Here is a 20,659-nt window from a genome sequence, read left to right on the forward strand (position 1 = left end):
TTTTATATCATATCATTCACTTTTTATATCACATCATTTACTTAATTTTCACTACTTTTCAAATAAATAAAAAATCACTATAAAACAAAATATTTGAACTTTTTAATACCACTTTTTCACTTTTCTATACTAATTATTACACTCTTTTTTTTTTTTCTCTCACCAAACATAAACATAGTTTGGGGATGGCATGTTGTTTAATAAACAACCCTTAAATAGCGATTCATCTCAAATCTAATGATGATTTTAAAAGTTAAACCAAGAAGTATGGATGTGTGTAACACACGCAACCGACACTTCTTTCACCAAATCATGCCACCTCATCTAAGATTTGGATCCAATTCCTAAGAGGATTAGCCTTTTGGGTTAAATACTAAATTAGTCATTGGGTTTCATTACTTTATTTTTTTCTCCCTAGGATTTCATTACTTTATTTTTTCCCCCAAGGGTTTCATTTTTATCACAGGAGATCCCTATGGTTTTGATAATAGACCAAGTTAGTCCTCTGTCAGTTGACCGTTAGTTAACTTAACAGAATTCCACATGGACCAATCAAATGTTGACACGTGGCACCTACTTAATTTTTTTTAAAAAATTAAAAAAAAAATGTATTTTCGAAAAAAAAAACAAAAAAAACAAAAAAAAACAAAAAAAAAAAAACAAACAAACAAACAAAACAAAACAAAAGAAAAAAAATTGGGGGTGGCCATCTGGCCGAATGGGGGTCGCCGAGCCACCCCCTTAGCTCCAAGGGGGTGGCTCGACCACCCCCATGGAGCCTAGGGGGTGGCCGAAACCACCCCCAATGGTGGTTGGGGGTGGTTTCGGCCACCCCCTTGAAACCACCCCCAGTGGGTACTGGGGGTGGCTCGGCCCAAAACCACCCCCAATTTTTTTTTTTTTCTTTTTTGTTTTTTTTTTTCGAAAATACATTTTTTTTAATTTTTAAAAAAAAAAAATTAAGTAGGTGCCACGTGTCAACATTTTATTGGTCCACGTGAAATTCCGTTAAGTCAACTAACGGTCAACTGACGGAGGACTAACTTGGTCTATTATCAAAACCACAGGGATCTCCTGTGATAAAAATGAAACTCTAAGAGAGAAAAAATAAAGTAATGAAACCTCATGAACTAATTTAGTATTTAGCCCTTAGCCTTTTTCTTACGCATGGTAACTCATCTCCACTTACTTCTCACCAACTCCTCTTACTTTGGTGACTCCCAAAAAAAAATTGTCATATGTCCTTTTTAGTATATGAAAAACACTTTTTTTTTCTTTTTTTTTAATAGAATTTTATCAACTTTGTTAATGTTAACGTTACCAGAAGAACATGTACTTCTCACGTGCTCAATGAACACGTTACAATTTTGTAGTGTTTAAAGTTCCTCCGACCTATCCTTAATAAAACCTGCTTAATTCTTTTTTTTTTTTTTCTTTCGTATTATTAACTGTTGATAAAGTACTTTCTTACACAAAAAAAAAAAAAAGTACTTAGATTCGAGAGATTTAAAACGACTAATTAAAGAATCGTGTTCATTTATCCAAAAAAAAGAATCGTGTTCATGCCAACCCAAATTTTCATCCATATTCATATAGAAGGAATCCGGATTTGAATCTTTTCTTTTCATTTGTTATAAAACCGTATTACGTATGCACTAACCAAATCCCCAACCCCAACCATGGTAGAACACACGTTTTATACCAAATAATACACATGTACGCATTTTCGTGAAAACAAAACCCCGTTTACTGAACAAAATTCCAATGTTTTCAAAAGAATCTTGCTTTTTACATTTAAAAGTATAATGCACATATTTTTATTTTTTTTAATAAAAGTGCACCAGTTCGACATTTTGCTGACTTTATAGCTCTCTGTCATGCCCAATCGTATAATTATAAATAATACGATTAAAAAAATTTAAATTATTCGATTCAACAAGGCATAATCTAACAAATCTAACGCTTGTGTTAATCTAGACTTTTGATGAAAATCTGAAATATATCTATACATAAATTTTTTATTTTTTATTTTTTAATTTCTAATTTTTATCCCAAATCTGAAACCAAAAGAAGCATTGAAAAGGCTCTAACAGCATAAATATCAAATTGCCAAAACTAGGCAGGCCTCATGTTGGCATCTTATATTACGCACAAAATATAAATTCAAAGGCTCTGAGCAATATTTCTGTCACCAGAACATCACAGGCTGTAACAGAACCCAAAGGCTCCAATTAAAAGGGAACCTATTTCCAACCCAAGAAGAAACGTAGTTTTTGTTTCCCATCCATCCATATGTACTTCCCCCATCCACCCGAAAAAAGTCTCCCACTAAAGGAACAACTTATTTGGCAAGCAATATCTACTGATAAAATCCATCTTTTTTCACCAAAATACTAAGTAAAATTTAGAAGAAGAAAAACAGAATGCTCTACAGAAGTTGCTGTCACAATCCATCTACATGTTGAAACAAAATACCTGCAGAACAAGGTCTGTGTCATCAAAACCTTCATGAATCAAAACTAAGGACACAGAAAAGAAGAACCAATTTGTACACGTGTAAGAGTATGATTCTCCAGATAACTTGAACAAATCTAACTTCGTACAAGAAACTGAAGTTCCTAGAAGCAAATCAAACATAAAACTAACCAGATATAGGGTCCATTTGGATTTGCGATTTAAAAATAGTAACGCAATTTGGCCTTTAAAATCCTAGTTTACCATTTAAAATCATACATTTTTAAAAACATACCTCCTTACTTGCGATTTGAAACACAAATTTTTCTACATTTTCATATTGCAATTTTTTAAAAATTCAAACGAAGCAATTTCTGCGATTTGGTTTAAAATCACACTTTTGGCCTATAAAATTGCAGTGACAAACGCACTCATAGTTGGAATCTAAAATGATCATAAAAGTATACAAGTTTCAAATTGAGGTTACATCAACATAAAAGATATTGATGGGACTGTGCCCCTTAGCACAATTATCAAACATAAGATAATATGATCATGCCTAACATAATTGTCTTAATCTTGTGAAGGCCGGCTATAGATTCCAACAACCTATAAGCGTCCAACATAACAGTGTGTTTGGTTGTATAATATCATTATTTTTTTGAGTTTAATGTTTACAGTAGTAGATCATGACCACCATTCGTAAGAGGCAAAGGAACAGTGATGAATAAATTATATGGAACTGACAAAGTGAAGATATTAGCAAAGTTCACGTAACAATATAAATAAGCTTAAAATCTTTGAGCAGCAATATTTGGAGCAGAAGACAAGGAGGGGCATTTGCCGGACAAGACTAGATTTCTGTTTATTAGAAAGAGCAAGCAAGGCTGGGAGAGAGATCTAAACATTTTAGAGTCTATAAGGATAAATGGCCCTGATTCATTCTCTGACAGTGGCAAATCATATTGTGGATTCAGGAGCTGGGGCTTAGATTCTTTTAATATGCCTATCTGAACGGGATTCATAACAGGGCTAGATTTACAGGCATCTTCACATAAAATCATTTCTAACTTTGACTATAAAGCATAGAAAATCTACCTAAACGTACCATTAGCATGCAAGATGAAGCCAATAAGAAAGTTTTAGGAAGGACCACAATTTTATTTCAGGAGTAATTTATTTGCAAGCAGAATGAATGAAGGGACCTCCCCACCACAGGCAGTGTTTATAGAAAATTTTGGAGGAGCTCATCATTAATGTGGGTTACGGTTTACGAAAAGTGCCAGGCAAATAACTGTACAAGCAAGCATGATAGCAAGATTGCCAGCAATTATTTGGAAAAGTGCTTCCTATTTATTTATTTGATAGGTAATTCAATCTTATTGGAAGTGCAAAGGAGCGCAACTCAAATACATAAGGAGTTTACAAGAGAGACACCCAACTAGGTAACAAAAGAACACAACTCAAGAAATTCTAGGAAATTAGAAAAGAGAACTATTGTAGGAAGCCATCAAAACATTAAGAGACTTGAATATCATATCTCTCAACTCTATCATTGTTCTCTCACAATTATCAAATTTTTTATTGTGTTCTCTCCAAATACACCACATTAAGCATAGGGGAACTGTCCACCAGACTTCTACATCAAGGTGGCTACCAAACTGGCCTCTCCAACTAGCCAACAGTTCCACCACCCGTTGAAGCATAACCCCCTAATATACAGCCCACCCCCCATCCCTTTCCCCACGCCCTTTCCGGTGTAAGCAAAAAATTAATTAGGTCTTTAAAAAAAAATAAATAAATAAAAAAATTAGAGCACCATCCAGAAAATCCATTAGAAATACTCGTCGGATTTTGTCAGCAGCCTGAATATGGAAACCCACTTTTGAATCCCACGCGGGGTAATTTTTTCTGCTATCCATATAGGAACCCGCTTAGTGTTGACTCTAGTTTGATGTTAGTGTTGTTATTTTCCTATTTAATATTTTAGCTTGCCTTTTCTTGTTATCATTTCCTTCTTTGCTGATTTATTGCCTTTTAGGGTGTCTCCTTTTGTAATACAATTGAAATTGAGTTTTTATCGTTTTCTCTCAAGCTTTGGCTCATTCTTTCTAGTAGAAGACTTCGCTCCTTCTATTCTATATCTCACACACTATTCGCTACGTCACACTCTATTTGTATCTCTCACGCTATTCGCTACCACACACTATCCCAACAAGACGGAAAACCAAAACCCAGAAACCTCTAACAACTTCACAGGCGAGCAAAAGATGATCAATGGATCCCCAATTAATCTTGCACATGCAACACCAATCCATCACCATAATGCTGCTTTATTTCATGTAATCCACGGTCAAAATCTTCCCTACAATAATTATTAGGCACCCCTAAGTACACTGGAAGTATACACAAGGAAGCACCTAACTAGAAGGAGCAATCTTCCCTAACGCAAGTATGAGATTTACACCGACCACAAGAGTCTTAGATGCTTCTTCACCCAGAAAAAGCTAAACATGAGATAGTGTAGGTGGCTAGAGCTCATCAAAGACTATGACTGCACCATTCAATACCTGCAGTAGCAGATACACTGAGTTAGAAATCGAGAAGGAAAGGATCAGCAGTAGTACCTACCCAATCGCAACCAGTCCTAGAATGGAAAAGCTCAACCTAGATGTAATGCCAAGAAAGGAGCCAGGGTTTGTCGCAACCCTAGTGATTCAGTCTATGACAGTATAGAGGATCAAGGAAGCGCAGGAGCGATCCGAAATGCGCCGAGCTCAAGGTCATGGCCTTTAGAGGCAAGACACCCCTCTACTAGGAAACGAGGGACAAGATCTTGAGATATGAAAACCGGGTATGCGTACCAGATGACGAATTGTTAATAAGGGACATCTAGAGCACAACTTCTCCACCCCTTCCCCTCTCATCCTTACAGAACGACAATAAAGCCTCTCTGGCCACCCCCTCCATATTTCGCCACAGCCAAAGCAGCCATAATTGTTGGAGCATGTGCAACAAAAGCATTGCTAACTACCCTTGAGGTTCTCACAAACTCCTTCAACCCCACTCTGAATCACCACCTCCATGGTGGCCAACAACTATACCATGCCAACCTTACCCATGTAAACTGCTTGCGAAACACCCCTACTTTTATTCACAATCTGAAGCATTGATCGCCCCTCCTCTCCGAAAGCTCAAAAACTTCGCTTCAACAAAAAAACAACTCAAAAACCTCATCGCAGAATAGTGCAGACGAAAGACTAGAATGACGCCGATGCCAGTGATAACAGCAGGCAACAGAGAAACATTGAGACGCACCAACACGAGAGAGAGAGAGAGAGAGAGAGAGAGAGAGAGAGAGAGAGAGAGAGAGAGAGAGGCCTACTTGATTATAGTGATATTGAAGGTCAGTATTATATTGTATAAATTAGTTTTCAGTCTAGACACAAGTACCTGTACAGGATATGGTCCAGTATGACGGATCTTTCAGCTGCCCTGTAGAACTTTCTGAGGATCAAGTTGCCCACTACAGTAACTGGAAGGAACGGCAGAAAGCTCCTGCCTTCCTCTCCACTCCTCGCCAGGTTTCAGTGTGATAGGTTTTTCAACAGCAGCAGCCTCCACACATAGCATATGCTTGTACTCATCGTCTCCAAAATCAGTCATAGCCTTTGCCTTCTTATCCCAGGGATTCCATACCACTGCACAAGAAAAAGAAAATGACAAAATATAAAATATACGAGGTATTTGACCACATTGAGAAGGTTGCATCAAATAACAAATCAGGATGCTCAAAAATGGGGAAGTCCCCAAAACTAGGATATCTAGACAAAAATTGATACCTTTGTTACTTTGTATTAGTATTGATCAAATGATTAAATTTATCTTTCTATCAGCTTAAGTTTTTGGGACAAGTAATGATTTAGCAATGGTATCATAGTCAAAGGTCTTGAGTTTGAATCTTAACTCTTTCATCTACCCCTATTTAAATTAAATATTCCACGTGTTGAGCCTCACCTACTAAAAAGGAGTTTGAGCCGACACGTAAGAGAGAATATTAAAGTATTGATTAAATGACTAAATTTACATCTTCCCATCAGCTTAAACTTTTGGAACAAGTGGTAATTTAATACTTAGTTTATAAACAAAACTCATTTGGTAAATTATTTTCTCCAAAGGTTTCTAGTTGATCTTTACCAAGAGATTGCTTTTTTGTATATAGTTCATCTTAAAATAAACTATATTCATAATATCTTCTTTAGATGGAAAATTAGTCATGCCCAAGGTGGCTCAAGATTTAAGTAAAAGCATACATACCAAAGGGAGAAAGATAAAGATGTTTTTTCCAGTAGTTGATCCTAGACAACTCTTTACTTATTTACTGTATAAACGAAAAGACCTTTGAATAAGGTTGGAAAGACACCCAGGGCTAAGCAGAATAGAAGTATGGAGCGCAAGAGCACTTTATGAGAGAAAAAAAAATTGGGAATTCGATACAGAATAAAACTTCAAGAAAACATTATTGGGATAGCAACAGAACATGGTAAAATTTACCAGCATCTGGAAGTCCATCCTTGCGTATTACAAAGGTCCTCTTTTTTTCATGATCAAGAATTGCAATCTTTGTAGGAGTGCTCAGATATATCTTGTCCACCTATTTAACCAAGAAGACTTTAGGAAGCATTAAAATCAAACTGTCTTAAGCAAAACAAAAAGTGCATATTTAACTCACTTCTGACTCAAAAGTTATTGCATCCCCTTGTTCAGTAAAACGCTCCCTATTCTGCAAGTTGTCAAGATAATCCAGTGTCTCCAGTCCTTCTACCCGAACTTCACTGGACACATACAACTAAGCTATTATATACAACCTAAAACAGCATATTATAGATTCAACTGTATGTTATCCAGAAATAGTTGTAAGTTGGCCAGGAAAAAAGAACCACGAAACTGATATACATGTTGATATAAAGATAATAAAAATAAAATAAAATAAAATGACAATGGGTGAGATTGTTAGTTGGGCAGAAGAGAAATTGATTACTTTGAAATTGACCCACCCAAAATGTCCTCATGACGGTTCTTTTTTCTCTCTTCTTCCCTCACCTATTAATTTGTCTTCATTTTTTCTTTTTTTTTTCTTTTGGATTGGGAGAGGGGGAACGTTCATCATAATGATATTTGATTAGTACACACCGAGTCTTGAAACCCTCTCTTCATTGTAATTACAGATCCTCAATTTAAAACTTATTCCTCTCTTTGTTGACCTCCATATAGCATGACATATTGTCCATAGTTTACACTCCAATCAAATAAAAACTACCAGAAACATACCATAGTACTAGACACAAAAGTTTCTAACCCAAATTTAATTCTAAAACATAAAAATACAAATTAAAAATCTCACATTCTTTGCCCAAGTTCAGACAGAAACTAGTATCAAATTTCACCTATTTGAGCAAAACTTGGTATATTCAGATATTCTGGTCAACTCTAGTTTATAAGAAGTTCCATCCCAAGTTTTGCAACATTTTCACACGTCCGGGTTTTAGTTAAGCAAAAAAAGCTAACAAAAACAGGATTAAGAAAAAACGTGAACTGAAAAACCAAGCTATGGTATAAATGAGGACAAAGCTAGCTGTCTACACCCAGTGAATTAGCTTTAAGCCTCGTTTGGTTCGCGAAATAGACCTCCGGAAAGGAATAACTAATTCTACGGTATAGGTATTCCTTTGTTTCGTTACACACTATTCCTAGGAATAGTTTATTCCCATGGGATTACTAATCTCATACACACAGGATTAACTAAGCCACTCATTTAGCTAATCCTTAAGAAATGAAATACATTTTTTAAAAATACACATAATTTTTTCTTTTTTTTAACTTGAAACAAAATAAAAAATATGAAAAATAAAATGGGTGGCTTGACCACCAATTGGGGTAGGCGGCCACCCACAGATGAGGTTGGGGGTGGTCGCACCACCGTCGCATTTTAGGGTGTTCGTAGCCGCCCTAAATTTGCTTCAGGGGTGGCGGAGCTCCTCTGGGTGGTCACAACCACCCCGTAGGTCGTCGGGGCCACCCCCGTTGCTTATCAGGGTGGCCCCATTTTATTTCAGGTTTTTTTTTTTTTTTTTTTTAATGAGTTTGAAAAAAAATATATTGGGTTTTTAGAAAGTCTGATTCAATTCCAATTTTTGCATGTATTGTTACCAAACTAAGAAATAGGAACAGCTATTCTATTCCACACTCTTCTATTCCTAATAGTAGCTATTCCTTTTCCAATGGACTAAACATTCCGCGAGCCAAACGAGGCCCTAGTGATCTACACCCAGTTAATAAGTTATACTCGAGTATCTTGCAAGTGAAGTTTCCTTTAGTTAAGACTCTCTTCATAAATAGTACCATAGGCAGTGGACCTTCAATGGCCCGTAAAGCACCTCAAGACCAAGCTTACAATCATAGTGATTTTTAGATACTGGGATTAACCAGAAAGCACAGGAACCTAACTTCAATACACACTGACCTTTTGCAACGCTTGTCAATTCGTGAGGGAATCATACTTATAACCTCGACTGACCATATCTCTATATTCTAATTTATAATAGATAACACAAATTGTGGCAATGGGACTAAGAAAATACAGCTTCCATAAGTGAGAAAAGTGGCTAAATTTATGCATGATAAACAATCTGATAGAACAATTATCACCTAGCAGCCGCATCTAAAGTAGACAAGCATAAACCAAGTTTGTCAATCACCTGATATCTGAAACAGAGAAATAGGTGTGATATGCAAATGTGAATGTGAATGGCTTTCCATCAGTGTTGGTATTCCTGATGCGAGATGTCAACATCAGGTCTCCTCCAGGTCCCAATGCTACCCTCAAACGGAACTCAAAACTAAAATTGACATAAAGAAAAATAAATAAAATATTTCAAAAAAACCTATCCTACAAAACAAAAAAGGTTATGAAGATTCTAATCAGAATCTCACTTTAATATTCAGAAACACAGGTCAAAAAACAATATAAAAAAAGGGGGAATAAGAAAGTGAAAAATGTTTTCAGGTACTTACCCATGAGGCCAGATCTTCATATCTTCTTCAGAAGGCTTAAGGATTAAATCAACAAAAGTCTTGCTGGAAGTAGTTGTTGGAAAAGGAGGTGGGTCGGTTTCAATTGTCCAAAACCTGTTTCTTGCAAACCCATGCTGCTCAAGAGAACCAAGATTGCTAAACTGCATATACAGAGCATATTTCACTGACCATGAAGAATGGTTGCAAATCAGGCAAGAAAGGAAACCGTAGAAGAACATACTTGAGGAAAGCATATTGGAATTCCTCCACGAATTGCTTTTGGAGGCTTAAATACAGCCTGCACAAGACATAACATACATTCATTTTGGGTAATAGGGTGAAAAAAATTAAGCACATAGATCTGAGTTGGAAGGAAACTATATCAAGAGGTTCCTTCAGCTCTCTTCCCATTATTCCATGAACAAATAGCAAAAGAGTATTTTAATAACTAAGGGTTATGTGCAATCATATTACTAAAGATGCGAGACATGTACTATAAAAATATTAAGTTAGCACAGCCGGCTAGTTGTACAAAGATTAAACTGAAATGATTAGTTATTCTTTTTTCCTTCTTCGTTATTAACTCCAATTTTTGTTTTTCTCTTTAGCTTCAACTTCTCACAACAAAAATAGCATAACAAAAGGCAGATGAGGAAATCTTTATAAACGAAAACCAAGCATGGAAGTCTCAAAGATGGTACAAAGCATATAACGATGAAAAAACAAGTATGCCAGCTAATTCGAAATTGGCTGTAAGCTTCATTGGTCTTGCACGGTCTATATAGAAGTCAACTAGGAGTAGCTAGATGGATAATCTTAATCAGCTCTATAGTCAACCAAAACAGAAGGGATATTAGAGAGGAAATCTTGTTAGTAACCAAAGTTTACTTCTACATTCAAATTCCTTTATCATACAAGTCTTTGCTACCTAGGTGACAGGACACTCCTTCATTTGAGGACAATAAATGTATAACTACCAGCGAGACCAGAGAGAGTTCTTAAGAATCAAGACAGATATAAACTTTTTTTGATAAGTAAATACAAGTCGAGACTTATCCATAACAATAGGAGAGAAATTTCCAGTTCATAGGAAATTCTAAAACTGACATGAGTCCTAAAAACTAGCATGTAGAAGCACGTATTTTTTTAATAGCATGTGCTTCTCATATGCTTTTCTAATAGCTTAAAGGACACATGTCGCTTTTAGAGACTGGTTTATAGAAATTTCTTACAAATCAGTTTGTACAAAATTTGTGTCCATAACAATAAGTCCACCACTAGTACAAAAATTTGGGAGTGTGACTGGCTTTAAGAACTTTGCACTTTCATATTTATATACATAAATCAGCATACACAGATCAAGATAAGTTTTTTTTTTTTGGATAAGTAATAAGAAGTTTTATTAAAAGCGTAAGGCACCCCTACGTACATTGGAAGTATACAAGCGGAAACGCCTAACTAGAAAAAGAAAAGAGAAAGCCGAAGCTCACCCACAAAAGAACCCCAACAAACCCACCCAAAAACCCTCAAAAACAAATACGCAAAGAAGCCCAAAGCCCTCAAAACCCACACGAATCGTTACATCACAATAGTCTTGCCCTTCCTTCTCCGAGGAGACGCGCTAGCAATGCCGTAATTAATAGAGCTTTCCAAATTTAACAGTTCTCTCTTGACCTTAGCCTTAGGCTGCGCGACCTTTATTTCCTGAAGGAAATTCTCTTTCACCTCATTCAGCAACACCAACTTCCGATCATCCTCTTCATCACCATCTAGCCCCTGATTAGGAGGATCGGGGGATAGCTTCCCATTGCATGCTACCTTATTTGCCCGACGAAAATCCTCCTCCATGACCTTCAAGCTCGCCATATGCGGATCATTGTCCTTAACACCTGCCCTCATCCACTCAATCAGCCACTTTTGGGGTTTGGTCAAACCATTTTCAACAATTATGGTGTCAGAAGTGCCTTTGGTCCCTTTCTCCATCGGACTTATGCCCCCTCATCGGATTAGTGTTCTTAGGAACAGGCTTCACTTGAGCAATGTAAGTAGCAAACCCAGCGACTGGGTCGGAATGATATTGTACCAGCGGAGTACTAAGGGATTCCACCGTCTCAAGAAGAAGAGAATCATTCACCCGGCTTCCTCGTTCTTTCTTAGCTCTCCGATAGTAGCTTAACATCTGCTTGTTAAGAACTATGGGAGTCCCATTTTCCGATAACCCAGAAATTGAGCGTATTCTATCTCCCAAAGCTAGCTCCTCTAACGAATGGCCAAATCAAGATAACTACAAATAAATGTTTGCTTTTTGTGTAGAAAGGTGATTAATTCACGCATATGGTGCGTATGCATGCTGCAGGATTCTAGAATGTAGACACTGAGAAACAAGGTATAGACTGTGATTTGTATCTTTAGTCTGAAATGCGGCCAAATTGGAGAAGAAAACACTTGATTCAAGTAAATGATATGTTTGCTAGGACCTGTTCAATGCTTAAAAAAATAGATAAAATAAAAAATTATTTTCCCATTTTAGTTAAAGTGCAGATTGGCTTATAGCATGGTGATCAAAGGCGTCATCTTTGATGAGGTCGGGTCTTGGGATCATTTCCAACTATTTGGACAAAATATTAAAAAAGAAAGAAAAGGAAGAAATGAGCAACATAAAGTATTTAGGATAAAAAGGTATTTGTCTAAATTATCTTGTATATTTGCAATTTATGTAAGAACAATGAAGATCTAGTTGATTCCAAGCTCTAGCACACAGGTTTCTAATAGACTTAAGTAATATGAGGAGCCACTTTTGTTTTTTTTTTTAATAACTAGAGGAAGTTCATTAATGGCACAAGAGACGCAACCCAAGTACACAGGGAGTATACTAGAGAAACCACCAATAAACCAAGAACGAGAAAAAAGATTACAAAAATCTACAAAACTAGAGGTATGGGGAAAATAAAGATCCATTGAAAGAAGGATTTAAGAAAACAAGTTAGTTGATTCACTCGTTCTCTGGCGATATCGAAGCTTCAAGCGTTCTTTTCTCTTCGAATGTACCACATTAAAAAGTAAGGAATTACATTCCAAACAATATTGATATCTTTCAAATAGACCCTTCTTTTCCAACACGCCAAAAGACCCACCAACCATTTAGGCATAACCTACTCTACCCCAAACATTTGAAATACCATAATCCACAAATCTCTTGCGACATCACAATGAAGAAGATGATCAGGGGTTTTCCCACACTTTTTATACATGCAACACCACTCTATCACTATGATGTGATGCTTGCAAAGATTATCCAAAGCAGAAATTTTCCCTAGGGAAGCTGTCCAAGTGAAAAAAGCCAACCTTAGAGGAGCCTTACCCCTCTAAATACTCTTTGATGCAGGAGAAAATCGACAGAATTTTAATTTTAATTATGCATGTGTATTTTAAATTTCCTTTTTAAGAAGGATTGGGTTTTCCCTTTTCCATTAGGATTTTGTTTTTCTACTAGGATTAGGTCTTCCTTTTCGAATTAGGTTTGGTTATCTTTTTTCTTGTTAAATTAGGATGTGTCTAGCCTATATAAAGGCATCTAGTCTTTGTCATTTTTAAATTTAATTGAACTATCAATTAAATTTAAGTCTTTTAGAGTTATTTCTCTGTTTGCTTATTTGGGGCAATTAGGGTCTTTCTCTTCCCTATTTGTTACTTTCTTTCTTCCTGAATTCTCTTTTCAATCTTCAATTCTTAGTTTCTACTACTATCATACGCTGTCAGAACAATCTTAGTTCTGTCCGGCGTCACTCTTCCAAGGGAAAGAATAGTCAACGTTAGAAAAAAGAACCTTGTAGAAGAAGAGACCCTAACCGTAACACCTAGTTGATAATTGTCTAAGGGTGACCGAGTAACATTGATTGAGTAACAGAAATAATGCCATTGGTAACCAACTTCCTTATTGTGTTGCATCTTCTATTAGAATTAGTAATCCGGTGGAAGAACTTGGTATTTTAATCCCCCTCTCTTAACGGTAACGCCTACAACTTTTGTCTCCAACACACCACCTCCAAAACAGTAGTCTTTTCCAACTTCGCTAGAGCGACATCCTTCATCAATTTTTCTTCCCCAGACAGAGGCCTCTACTCATCAACCACATCTAGACTTTTTAGTTCTTCAAGAAGAGTCCTTTCCTTCCATTCTTTTTAACGTTAGCAAACTCCAATTCATTTAACTTTTTTAAGTCAGCTTTCAAAGATTTTAACTTCTAAGCTAAAACTAAACTAGGGCACCCTTGAAAGTAGTAAAAGTATCACTAGGGCCTCACCTTCTTAACAAAACCTTCTATTTTTCACATCTTTTCAAATTTAAAGTAGTTTCTACCCCTCTGAGATTCAATACAATCAAGAAAGATAGGAAACAATCTGAAAGAAATCTAGGTAACCTACTCTAAGCAACATCTGGAAAGTGAGCCTCCCACTCGGGAGAAATGAAAAACCTGTGAATTCTAGACCATGACGGGGAATCCAGGATGTTAGACCAAGTGAAGCTTCCACTTTGGAGAGGTATACCCATAAGAGTATTTTGTGTCTGAGTTGTTAATGATTTTAGGTAAAGAACCCTCCAAAGCAAGGCTACTTTGTGTACCCACTCCTGTTAAGTAAACTTCGGACCCGTGTAAAGCGCTCCCTCTACAAGGATCAGGTAAAATTCCAGCTTCAAATAGCTTGGTATTTTGATCTTGCAATAATCTATGTTCATGCTTAGAAGCTTTTACTAAGATTGGTTTATTACTTATCAAAAAAAAAAAAAAAAAAAGGCATAAAATATCATGATGGAATATTTACAAGGATTGGCAATAGAAAGGCAACCAGTAGAAAGGTTGGCACACCCAGGATATTTAAAATAGTTACTATTAAATACTAATAACAACTTCCTACTGATAAAAGCAGCTCCTGTCCATGGCATCCACTAGTAAACGAAAGAAAATAAACAGAAACAAAAATAAAAAGTAGCACCTTACTACTGACAAAAAGCAACTCCTCCCCATGGTCATTCTTCCAAGATGTCACATGACCTCCATATAAATACACCTAGAAAACCATAAATAAATCAATATATAACAAATGAAAATGAAAATCGTAATTTGTAATCAGCATCATGACAAAACCAAATATACTTTATGTGCAAAGTTGGTTGCAATCAAAACATATAATTCGATAACAGCCAAAATCTCATGTTACTTGTAACTACTACAAGATATATTGCGTTTTCAGCAAATTATTATTATTATTATTATTATTATTTGATAATTAACTGAGATATCATTAAAAGCGTTAAGGCACCCCCATGTCATAAGAAGTATACAAGAGAGCCTACCTAGGTAGTAGGGGCAAAAAAAAAAAATTCAGCAAATTAATAATACAATGCTAAATTGAATAACAATAGCCACGTGCATAGCAACTCAATATGATAAAATTAAGATCAAATGGCATGAGACTAGACAAAATTGGTTAACAGGAACTCATACCTAACAGAGTTTAGAGCCGTTTCTTTCATCTAAACAACTGAACGGCATGCACATAAACATAATTGACAACATCATGACAGAGTGCATTGTGTTCTCCATAAGAAAAACACAGCAGAATAATACTATAATCTTGATACTTAAATAGAGGACAAGGGAATGCTTTTTGTAATTAATAGAGTATGAAAGTACTCAATAACTTTGACAAGCAAGTCAGAGATGGCACCATCACCACTACCACAGGCAGGCATCATAAGTTGAATAACACCTAATTTGTTCTGTCAACTCTTTTTTGATTATGAATAATAAATTTTATTGAAAGAAAAGGGCAAAGCCCCCTCAAACACAAAAAGTATACAAGAGAGAGAATCACCCTATAGGCTTCTACAATCTAAAAAAAAATTAAATAGATTAACAAGATCCGATAAAGAGAAGTTAGGAACATATACTACAACCCAATCCAAAAGAGATCTCAAAAAAGAGGATTTTAACAAATGCACATTGGCCTCAAAAAGTCTTCAAAAAAGACACCAATTCCTTTATCCTCATATGCTCCATGTTAAGAAAGCAAGAATAACTTTCCAGACAGTCTATGTCCCCAACAATGAAGCACTCTAGGATATTGCTAGGCATAGCTCATGAATCCCTGAATAAGTTGAAAACCAAGTGCCATAGATCACTAGTGCACTCGCAACGAATGAGAAGGTGATTTGCAATCTCCTCGTTCTTTTTGCATAGGCAACACTAGTTTACAAGAGTGAAACACCACCTTCCAAGATTATCAACTGTGAGGATTCTACCTTGGATGTCGACCATAAAAAGAAAGCAATGTGAGGTGCAGCCTTAACCTTCCAAATACTTTTCCAGGAGAGCAAACAATGATCTCTAGTCTGTAACATTTTATAATATCTCGTCATTTCGAAACCGTGAATGTGATTGCTGGTTGGGGTCCACAACATTCTATCCACCTCCCTCAAATAGGTTTTTGAGGAGTATAACAGATTAAGAAAGGATTCTACAGATTCCAGCTCTCAATCCCAGACTGCCCTAAGGAAATTCGGATTCCAATGGATAGAAGAACGAAAGGAATCCAATTTGTCTAACACCCAGGCCTCTTTGTTACAAGCTATTGAGTAAATTTCATGGCAAGGATAGGAATGTGATCAACTCAAGTATTATTTCCAAAATAAATCATTTTTGGTGTACCCATGCATGCCTGCTCTTTTAAGCCCTCAAGTTCTGAGATGAACTCAACCTAGCATGTATTTCTACTAGCCTTACTCTTGCAAACAGAATGACATGCCCTCCACATCCAACCAGAACAAAACAACTGCAGCAACATTAACATGTTTACAAGAGAGCAATTTTGAAAACCCCAATAGTCAAATTTGTTGCTACGGAACAGGGTGTATGCCTCATCAAATAAAAATTTGACCAAAAGGGCAAAGTAGGACCTGACACTGGGCACAAATTTCATACATGTTAACATAATTATCTCACATCATTAACAGGAATGAGGGTTTCTTGAATGTTTAGGTATTATAGTAATATGCTGCCGAGTATTAAAGTACATAAAATGTGTAAATCTTATTCTTTTAGATCAGCCAGATAGACTCCATATCAATTTGTACATTTCACTATCAATCTAAAAGGAGGATCAAATCCAAATCCAGTGCACAAGATTCACATGATACCATAACAAGCTAATCATAAAATGAAAAGAGATTCAGGCAAAAAGAGACAATATTTTTTGAATAAATATTTGAGCAATGTGCATAAACTTGAAGCAAGAACAGGAGAAATGGGTAACAGAACCACATGTTGGGATGCTTGCATGTGCACAAACTTTATTTCTTCACTCCATGCTGACATACCAAAGAGTATAAAACGCAGAATATCCACGGAAAGGGCATTCTGAGACTAAATGAACAAACTCTGAGTGTCATGGGATTGTTTTCTGAAAAAATCACTTTCTACAAGACAGTGAAGAGCAATTAGTGGAGACTGGTTTCATATTTTGACACGGATAGAGAGCAAGGGGTAGAGGAGATTAAGGAGGAACCCACCAATGGGAGAAGCCAGGGGACAGATATGGAAAAAGGAAATCACGGAAAAGAAACGGAGAAGAATGAAGTGATTGTATAGTTGGTGAAGAACTAAGTATTGAGAATTAGATAAAAACCAGCAAGAACCTCAAGCTAAAAAAAGAAACTAACATATAGAGATTTGAAATCGGAAAGGAAACTGCTATGTCATACAAATCTCTTCACATTTACTTGATGATGCCACCTCCCAGTTTCTCAATTCCTCTCTCACACTATTTCTTTTTTCTCTTCCTCAAATTTTAAAGTCAACATTGACTTTCATCCCCTGTATTCAATTGCTCCTCATTTCCTTCGATCATATTTTCCCCTCCTCTCTTTATTCTCGCCTAGCTGCCATTTTGCAATTTCTACCTCATCCTCATACTTCCCCCTCCGCCTCTCTATCCGTCTACTTCACTCTACACTCTACGAGGCCAGAATGTAAGCTTTCAGAAAGTGCCATTTGATCCTATGAACAGCCCTTATCAACAAAGTCAACCCCCCCCCCCCCCCCCCCGGCGCCCGCCCGTAAAACAAAAATCACATTTTGTTTCTCCTCCTTCGTTTGGAAAGATATACACGCATCCAGTGAATCTTAAACCCACACAACTGCCCTCCATTTGAGTTGCAGCTCAGCGGAGGAATCATATTTTCTTAAATTTTAAACAGAATCTTCCAAAACATCCTGACCATTTTTTTTGTCTCAAATTTTGAAAGATGACAAGGAAAAGGTAATACTCCCCCAACAAAACAGTTCCACAGCTTCTTATAATCAAATGCACGGATACATTGGTTGATTGAGAAGAAATATGAACAAATCAAGCACTTGTTCTGAGTTTAAGAGAATAGATGCATGTACAAACATGGATATAGGTATATAGAACCGCAGATCAAAGTGTATGAGGCTCAGAAGCCCTAGATTCAGGCCAAAAATGAAATCAAGCATCAGATCAGATCGCGGATGGACAAGTAAACTGAATGAATAAATGAATAAATAAAGAGAAAAAGGAGAATGGATGAGGGACCTCGGCGGAGCTGCCACGCGGCTCGCGGAGGACGAGCTTGTCGAGGCCATTGACGCCCTTGCAAAGCTCGACCGCCGAGGGAGCGGAAGGAGCGGCGGGAGCCTTTTCAGTACTCATAGATTACTACCTCGTCTTCCTCTACTCGTTCCCAAATCCCACACTACTATAACTATAACTATAACTGTAACTATAACATTATCCCTTTTCCCTTAATTTTCTTTTTGTTTTTTTCCTTTCCTCTCCTTCTCTCTGTGTCCGCCTGTGAAGTGCTTTTTCTCGGGAAATTTCGCATCCATGTTGTCGTTGGATTATTTGTTGCCACTTCCCAGTGCCTACCGCTACCGGATCCCACGACTCGGACTGACCCGGCCGTTCAACTCGGACACTCGAAACCTGACCCACCACCAGGATTTTTTCTTTTTTTTTTTTTTATTGTTATTTTTTCTGTTGCGAATGTGTGTCCATGAGAGACGTCCTTGAGGACCGTGACGGTGGTTTTACTCGCTGCCTGCGGAAAAATATTGGAGTGTTTTATTATTATTATTATTATTTTTTTTTTTTTGGCATGTTCACGTAGGAGGGTGTGTGGGATGTAATTTCTAGCCAATTGAATTATACCTTAAGAACAAATTATTTATTAAATATCAAGGAATACAAATAATAAGCACGGCAAAAACCAATTACAATTCAGATAGTGCGTGTCATGCACAAAGGAACACTCTAAGGAAGGCCGCCTGCCTTCGAGTATTTTTAGGATTAGTTTGGTATTGCAATTTCATAAATAAAAAAAAATGTGATTGTAAACTAAATTGAAGAAAATTAATTGTTTGGGATTGCATTTTAAAAAAATTGTGATTCAAAAATGCAAAAAATCTGTATTTTCAAATCCGAGAGAATGATTTGTTTTTTTAAAAAAAAAAAAAAAAAAAAAAAACATATAATTTTAAATACTAAATTGTGATTTTAAATGTCAAATTACGATTTTACCAAATGTTTTTTTTTTTTTTTTTGACATGTCCGCATAAGAGGGAGGAGAGAGATTCGAACTAGTGATCTTCACTTCATTAGGCATAGTCCCAACCGATTGAGGTACCTCTTGGGGACTCCAAACGTTTAATTGCCTTTTTAAAAATTATGTTTTCAAATTGCACATTTTAAAATCGTTATTTTTAACTGCACTTTTTGAAATCACAAACCCAAATAAACTCTTAGTAGTAGTGGGCTATTATTATTTTTATTATTTTGAAGAGTAGTGGGCTATTTTAGCTATTTAAAGGGAAAAATACATTTTACCCTCCAATTTGGGCCGATTTTCAATTCGACTTCAAATATTTCAATTTTGGCAATGCACCCCCTTCCAAACTTCCAAATTTTTGCAATTTGACCAATTATATCTCAAACTTCCTATATTGCCCATAATTTTTTTTAAAAAAAAAAAATTCGGGCCATTTTTGCACCCCAAATTTTTTTTTTTATATATATATTAAATAAAAATTATGGACAATATGGAAATTTTGGGATAAAATAATTCGAATTGCAAAAATTTGGAAGTTTGGGGGAGTACATTGCCAAAATTGAAACTTTTGAGGTCGAATTGAAAAACGCCACAAACTTTTGAAGGTAAAGTGTAATTTTCTCTTATTTAAAATACACATTTTTTATTATTTTAATTACTAGTTTTTTAAAACCAAATTACAACAGACTATCTATTGCATTCTCTATTTTCTCTAAATATTATAAATACGTTGTAAAGGTTGAGGTCGAATTGAAAAACGCCACAAACTTTTGAAGGTAAAGTGTAATTTTCTCTTATTTAAAATACACATTTTTTATTATTTTAATTACTAGTTTTTTAAAACCAAATTACAACAGACTATCTATTGCATTCTCTATTTTCTCTAAATATTATAAATACGTTGTAAAGGTTGAGGGAGAGGGAGAGGGAGAGGGAGAGAGGGAGAGAAGGGAGAGAAGGGATAAAAAAAATAAAATAAAAAATGGATGAAAATACTGTATTTTAAAGTATCAGCTAAATGAGTAAAATAGCTTATAATAACAAAATATAATTATTAGGGGAAACTTCAATTTGGCCCCGTCAACTTTCAGCCGTTTTGACAAAGGATCCTTGAACTTTCAAATCTCTCACTTTGGACCCCTCTGTTAGTTTTCAATGTTAAACTCAAACGGTTTGTATTTTTATGTCCATTATACCCTCACCCAGTCCACTTGAAATTCCGAAAACGCCCAAAACTACAGCACACACCCCCAACCCAAAACGACACCGTTTTGGGCATTCAAATTATATTATTTTCTTTAAAATAAAAAATTAATTAAAAAAATTAAAAAATAAAATAAAATAAAATAAAAGAGAGAAAGGAAAAGAAATCCGGCAATAAGCCGGCGATCCTGTAACACGGGACTAGGGCTTTGAGTCTCTCCACCAGAGAAGACAAGGAGTGGTAATACAGGGGACACTGGCATGCTTAAACAGTAAGCACAGACAAGGAATGGTGAAGTGG

At 36.1% G+C, this 20,659-nt stretch overlaps 1 protein-coding gene across 3 annotated transcripts; it reads right to left on the reverse strand.

Moving 5' to 3' along the window:
• Positions 1 to 2,099: 2,099 nt before the first annotated feature.
• LOC132189885 (putative glucose-6-phosphate 1-epimerase) lies at positions 2,100 to 18,570 on the reverse strand. 3 transcript variants are annotated; one of them, XM_059604705.2, is made up of 9 exons: positions 18,141 to 18,569; positions 14,523 to 14,597; positions 9,770 to 9,826; positions 9,529 to 9,689; positions 9,213 to 9,353; positions 7,187 to 7,289; positions 7,009 to 7,108; positions 5,908 to 6,155; positions 2,100 to 2,475 (listed from the first exon to the last, which is right to left on the reverse strand). In XM_059604705.2, exons 1-8 carry the CDS (start codon positions 18,255 to 18,257, stop codon positions 5,941 to 5,943), a joined length of 969 nt encoding a protein of 322 aa, XP_059460688.1. In that variant the 5' UTR covers positions 18,258 to 18,569; the 3' UTR covers positions 2,100 to 2,475; positions 5,908 to 5,940. The 3 variants fall into 3 exon arrangements, with proteins under 3 accessions (XP_059460688.1, XP_059460690.1, XP_059460689.1); XM_059604706.2 differs by lacking the exon at positions 2,100 to 2,475 and adding an exon at positions 4,285 to 5,024; XM_059604707.2 differs by lacking the exon at positions 9,213 to 9,353 and having other exon boundaries at positions 18,141 to 18,570.
• Between the last annotated feature and the right edge of the window lie 2,089 nt (positions 18,571 to 20,659).

The sequence above is a fragment of the Corylus avellana genome, chromosome 9, assembly GCF_965113065.1.
Source record: "Corylus avellana chromosome 9, dhCorAvel1.hap1.2, whole genome shotgun sequence".
In the NCBI taxonomy this organism is placed as follows: Eukaryota; Viridiplantae; Streptophyta; class Magnoliopsida; order Fagales; family Betulaceae; genus Corylus; species Corylus avellana.

Bases quoted from the DNA above. Each gene is read 5' to 3' on its own strand.
- LOC132189885 (XM_059604705.2), bottom strand. From the start codon at position 18,257: ATGAGTACTGAAAAGGCTCCCGCCGCTCCTTCCGCTCCCTCGGCGGTC. The intron at 14,598-18,140 runs GTCCCTCATCCA...ATGGTTTTCTAG, and splicing joins CGCGTGGCAGCTCCGCCGAG to GTGTATTTATATGGAGGTCA. The intron at 6,156-7,008 runs GTAAATTTTACC...TTTCTTGTGCAG, and splicing joins GGATGGACTTCCAGATGCTG to TGGTATGGAATCCCTGGGAT.